This window comes from Hemibagrus wyckioides, linkage group LG23 (genome assembly GCF_019097595.1).
Source record: "Hemibagrus wyckioides isolate EC202008001 linkage group LG23, SWU_Hwy_1.0, whole genome shotgun sequence".
Taxonomy (NCBI): Eukaryota; Metazoa; Chordata; class Actinopteri; order Siluriformes; family Bagridae; genus Hemibagrus; species Hemibagrus wyckioides.
Window position 1 is genome coordinate 18,275,660 of NC_080732.1, and position 6,586 is coordinate 18,282,245.

At 35.7% G+C, this 6,586-nt stretch overlaps 1 protein-coding gene across 1 annotated transcript; it reads right to left on the reverse strand.

The window, feature by feature from the left end:
• Positions 1 to 3,835: 3,835 nt before the first annotated feature.
• Positions 3,836 to 5,290, reverse strand: LOC131344542 (protein rapunzel-like). The gene has a single exon (XM_058376912.1). The coding sequence runs from the start codon at positions 4,752 to 4,754 to the stop codon at positions 4,077 to 4,079; it is 678 nt and encodes a 225-aa protein (XP_058232895.1). The 5' UTR covers positions 4,755 to 5,290; the 3' UTR covers positions 3,836 to 4,076.
• Positions 5,291 to 6,586: the final 1,296 nt, after the last annotated feature.

A 6,586-nucleotide genomic window follows, 5' to 3' on the forward strand; every position in this document is an offset into this window, starting at 1 on the left:
GTTTCTTATGTAAAGCTGATTTGAGACAATGTTCTTTATTAAAAGTGCTATACAAATAAAATTGAATTGAATTGAATAAATTTAATAAAATAATGCAAGCTAATCATCAATAAAATGTAGTTTGCTGAAGTGGTTTACTTGTTTTCACCAATATTCGATAAATTATGGACTTCAGTTGCCATGCACAAACTTTTAAAAACGAAAGCAAAAATGAAAGCAATTTCCTAGAAATGTATGAGTCTGGATTTCCAAATAATATCTCAAACTTTACACATGCCACAAGTCTTCCAGAGAATAAGGATACGTCTTTATTGTGGGTACATCTTTATTGTGCAGTAAAACTGGTGTGCTAAATAGATAAGCGGTACAATCATTTTATTGTCATACTATCACCCCTGTGTTTATTGCATCCTGAGAGATCCGAAAAATATCTTTGTAAAGCCTGCAGATGTCACTAGCCGATTGCTGTGAGACACGCTCATTTGCATATTGATCTTCAGTGAGTAAAGTTTGAAAATGTCAGATATTGTGAGACTTCTACTCTGCTTTGTGAAATGGTTTGGGATGACAGCCACTGTCCTGATCAACCTTTTTTTTCTTTTTTCTTTTTGCAAGCTCTCATGTAATGTTTCTCTCACGATGTAATAAACAGGGGATTGATTGTATGGCAATAAAATGATTGTACAGCTAATCTAAATGTCATGCAGGTCATCCAAACACCAGTATAAAACAGTTACTGCACAGTTAAGATGTACCCACAATACAGCTGTATCCGGATTCTCTGGAAGACAACAATCACACACAAAAAAAATTGTCAAAAAAATTATTTTTCCCCAGGAATAAAAAAAAATCTCTGCTAATCTTTTAATATAAAAAACCATAATAAAAAAATAAATAAAATAAAATTCAGCCTGTCTTGCTTTGGAGAAGATTTTATAGATCAGCTCTGGTATTCATCTATGATAAACCCAAACATTGGAAAAGCTGTTACACTAAACATAAGTAACTGTTAGAAATGTTAAGCTAGACGACAGGATTGTTGTGTTGGAGCCCAGTTTTCTTTAGTATTCTGTGGGTTGAGTACAATACTTTTAATAAAGTAATTATAATAATATTAATAATAATTAATAATAATAACAATAATAATTAATTAATTAATATTTAAGTTTGCGGATGATACTGTGTTGGTGGGCCTTACCTCTAACAACGACGAGACAGCCTATCTAGAGGAGATTGAAAACCTGGAGACAAGGTGCCAGGACAGCTGGGCTAAGGGGCTGATAGTGGAACGTCAGCCGGACTAAGGGGCTGATAGTGGACTTCAGTACAAAGCAGGAGAGGAATTACCAGCACCTCACTATAAATGGGACCCAAGTGGAGAGAGTGGACAGTTTCCGGTACCTAGGTGTTCACATCACGCAAGACCTGTCATGGTCTTGTCACGTTAACAACCTGGTGAAGAAGGCCCAGCAGCGTCTTTACCATCTCAGATGCCTAAAGGACTTTAAACTGCCCTCAAAGGTGCTAAAGACATTCTACATCTACACCATTGAGAGCATCCTGAAAGGAAGCATCACAGGCTGGTTTGGAAACAGCACCAAGCAAAATAGGCAAGCTCTCCAGAGGGTGGTGCGATCAGCTGAGTGTACCATCCGCACCGAGCTTCCTGACATGGAGACTATATACCGCATAGACCAAGTCCAGGAAGATAATGAAGGACCTCAGCCATCCCAACAATGGACTCTTCTCTCTGTTGCAGTCAGGGAAACGTTTCCACTCCTTGAAGGCAAACACAGAGAGAATGAGGAGGAGCTTCTTCACGCAGGCCATTCAGGCCCTCAACCGGAACACCTAGACCTGGACTTTCTGGACTTTTTCTCTGGACTTCCTCACACATCACATTCTATCTCAGCAGATTGTTGCACATACATAACTGCACTTTGTTTTGCACTGTTACTTTACAGTTTACATTTATGTATGTATGTATGTATGTATGTATATATATATATATATATATATATATATATATATATATATATATATATATATATATATATATATTTGTATTTCTATATGCATATCCAATATCCTATATCCTATATATTGATTTTTTTTTAAATATATCTATTACTTGTTAGTTGTATATTTCTATTTTTCTTTAAATTTATCTTTCTCCTTGAACGAGGACAGTCGAAAAAAGCATTTCACTACATGTCGTACAATGTATGATTTTTGTACATGACAAATAAAATTTTAATTAGAATTTGAAAAGGCTAAATATTTTCTGCCATGCTGTACACATACAACTGGAGCAAAGTACTGCATCACAGAAGGTAATATATAAGAAGCAAAATGATAATAAAGAAGAGTGCTAAACATTTTTTTGCATTGTATTACAAGTTTTTATTGCTTTTTTTGGGGTAATTGTTGTCTTCCAGAGTATCAGGATACATCTTTATTGTGGGTACATCTTAATTCTGCAGTATTTTTTTTGTACTGGTGTTTGGATTAACTACATGACATTTAGATAAGCTGTACAAAAATTTTATTGCCATACAATCACTTCTGTTCACCGCATCCTGAGAGAAACATTACAGAGTTTGCAAAAAAAAAAAAAGAAAGTTAAAAAGTAAATTAGGATTCATGAATTTCTCCATTCTGACTGTTTTAAGTGTTTAATTTTTAGACCAATCATTTTCTTTAGCTTTGATAGTAGTGCAGCTGCACCATCATAAGTTTATATTACACAAATTCATTAATATTTGACTTCATAGCAAAGAGTTGTTTAAGTGTTATAACCCATAACTGCAGTCTGATGACATGACTGGATAACGCTGGATAATAAATTGATGAATTACTCTTCTACAAACACATAAATGATGCAAATGCAGAAGAGCTAGATGGGACATTCACAGGTATGTGACTGTCCTCGATAATGGGCCAATGACTCCAGTGGTTAAAGAAAGAGATCAGGATTTTGTGCTTTATTAAAGTTATAATACATGTGACATTTTTTAATGCAAAGTGCTATCAGTGAACGTAGTTGGCTTTATCATATGGTCAAAGCTTGGGCTTCTATAGTGTTTTAACTTGGACACTGTATTAAAATGTGCACTAAAGTTATGTTTGAAATACAGGGTGTTCTAAAGGTCTCCTACTTATGGGAAATGATCACAAAATGCCTAGCAAAATTGTTTTATTTTATATATAATATACTTAGTTTATATTATTATTATTATTATTAATAATAATTTTTAGGGTTTAAGAATGCTTTTGTCAAAAGAAGAACAGATACAAGAAACAATACAGCTCGATAACGATCAATCACTTAAAGGAATGAATTCAGGAATGAAGTCCTGCCAGATATCATTGTAAGTCAGAGAGAGATATGACATTGTGTGCAAAGAAAAAGCAATCATATAAAGTTTTTTTTTTTTTAAAAATAAGGTTGCGTTTCAAAACTTTTAAAAACTGTACTTGAAAATGAAAGCAATTTCCTACAAATGTATCAGTCAGGGTTTCCAAATAATATCTCAAACTTTAAACATGCCCCAAGTCTTCCAGAGAATAAGGATACATCTTTACTGTGGGTTCATCTTTACTGTGCAGTAAAGTTTTATACTGCTGTGCTAAATGAAAGTTTGGATGCCATTTATATAATCGGTACAATCATTTTCTTGCCATACAATCACTCTTTTATTGTGTTTATTGCATCCTGAGAGATCCAAAAATATCCACAAAAAAGACTTTTACAGTGACAATATTAATTATAGGATTTAATCTAAAGTTCTGTGATTTTAAATATATGCTAAAGATAAAATGATGCAAGCTAATTGTCAATAAAATCATTTTGTTAGAAAAGACCTTTTTTTTATTTTAAATCAAATCAATAACTCTGATCATAATACACAAATATTTCTTCAGCTTTACTATATATATTCATCAACATGTATGATCTATACAGTCATAAAAATGTTGTGTAATCTGCTTAAAGTGAATTAAAAGTGTAGTTTTAGGTGCTGATCAAATAACAAGGCATAGAAACAATACAGAATGAGAATTTGGCATCACTTCTGCTAACTACACTCAGCCAGGACTTCTTGCATCTTGGTCTGAATTTCCAAGACCTTTTGGCCCCATTCTTTCTTGAACTCCTCCTCATCATCCCCAGTGACTACATAGTAGGCCATCAGAGCTATGAGGCCGATGTAGAAGAGGTTGGTCAGATGAGCGCATTTTGCCTCCATAAACTTCTTGTTCCTCTCGGACTGCTCTAGATAATATTTCAGTAGTGGCCTCTCAAATGGACCCTGCTTTTCCATGACGGAGTTATAGTACATTAGCAAATTCTGAAAGCTGCCTTGCTTTCTATAGATATCCTTGAAATCCTCTTTGTAAACCATCTCATTGTCGGGGTTCTTCCTGATCCTGTCTACCATGTTCTTGAAGGCTTTGTACTGGGTCTCGATGTTCTGTTCCAGCTGACCATAGTTTGTGTTGATCTCTTGAATGAGGATCTGGTCCAGCAGCTGCTTGTTCTGTACAGAGATGCTCTCCAACTTGTCATCAATCTGCTGGAATTCCTTCTCCAGCTTGTTGAACTTCTCATCTTCTTCCAAGCCTTTCCTCACTGCACCAACCAGTTTGGTGACAATATCAAACAGAGGGTTGAAAGAGGAAGCGAAGGAGGACACTTTCTCTATGCAGCCCAGCACTTCTGCTGCAGCGTGTTGGATTTGCTCCTTGTTTGACATTCTTGTAGAGGGGTTTCACTAGTTTCTGAAAAACAAAGATGGAAAAACATATAGAGAAATGTAGAATGTACTAAAGAGGCTTAAAATGTTAACAACCAAAAAAAAGAACCCATGAGGCATACAGTAAACAGGAGAAAAATAAAATAGGTCCAAGGTTGGTATCTTACCTGTAATGAAGGTTCTACAGTACAGCAGTTCTGTTCTATGCACTGTATCCTTACCACTTTCTTATATATGGACAGGTTAAAGTAGAGGCCCATACCTACTTTTTTTTATTAGGGGTGTTTTGGTGACTATTGTCTTCAGCTAAAGTCCAACACAGCCAAAGTCCAACACTGTCTTTACTATGGTCATTCTGTGCTTTCTAAAAAAAATATTGCTGATTACATGTGATTTTTATAACAGGAAACTAAAAAATCTGAATGATATGAGAAACCATTCATATTTTTTTGTTATTTAAGTGATTTTGTGGTTAATGTTTAACCTACTTGTTAACTTTTTCACTGTGTCTTACCTATATCTTTACAGTTTACTCTTACTGGACCTAACAGGCCTAGCGCAAACCCATTCCAGCATGACAATGCCCTTGTGCACAATGCAAGGTCCATCAAGACATGGTTTGCCAAGGCTAGAGTAGAAGAACCTGAGTGCTAGAGTAGAAGAACCTGAGTGTCCACAACTCACTGAACACCTTTGCTGTAAGAGCAGTACTTTTTTTGGTCCTTTCAGGGAATGTATAAACATTGAGATTGAATTCTTCACTCTCAAGAGAGTGTTGTAATCATGGAGAACATGTTTATATCCTCAGATTTGACAGCTATAAATTTCTGTCATTGGAAGATATGGTTTAGTTGGAATGGTAAGTGTGTATTCCCGACCATATGGACGATTACTGATTGTTTAAAATATTAATTTTCAGGTGTTTGGTAGTGATTTTATTTTCCACCAATCTGATCTCAACTGGCCCAAAAATATGTGGTATATTACACTTGCCAATGGGCCAAATGTTTATTTCAGGCTTGTTAAATAATGACTTTTCAAAGTAATTTATGATACGCTGAGCGTATCATCTGCACCGAGCTTCCTGACCTGGACACTATATATATATATATATATATATATATATATATATATATATATATATATATATATATATATATATATATATATATATATATTCACAACCCCTGGCAAAAGGTATGGAATCACCACTCTTGGAAGATGTTCATTCAATTGTTTAATTGTGAAGAAATCAACAAAAAAACATGGAATCACAAGGAAACAAGGAAAATATTATGGAATCACCATGTACTTTGCAGTTTTAAAACAAACACCTGTATCCGATTACATCTGCTGATTACTCTGCAGTTAAAAAAGAGTGCTTGCACACCTTAAGCCTAGTTCACACTACAGGATTTTAAGCCAGATTTACAAATTAACGAGCTGGCCGACAGCTCGGTCTGTGATCGTGGGAAAATCAGCGGGTGATCAGCACTCGGCAATCTTTATGTGTGGACTACTCAACGACGCCTCAAAGAGGCTCGCTGACACCTCACAGACAAAATCCAGATATCTGGCATGTTAAATATCTGGGACGGTCGGCCGACTCCACATCACGTGGTGTCAATTGTAGCTACGACCTCCAGCCAATGAGAGAGCAAGTCAACAGAGTTGAGGTCACCGGAAGAAAAGCAGCAGCAGCAACATGGCTGTAGACACAACAAACTGTGGACACAAATGTTGTGGACACAACATTTATTTAGAGCGAGACTCCTGCCGACGTCCATTTTCAAAACAAACAAGTCTCGCGTCATTTCCGGATCCACCTGTCG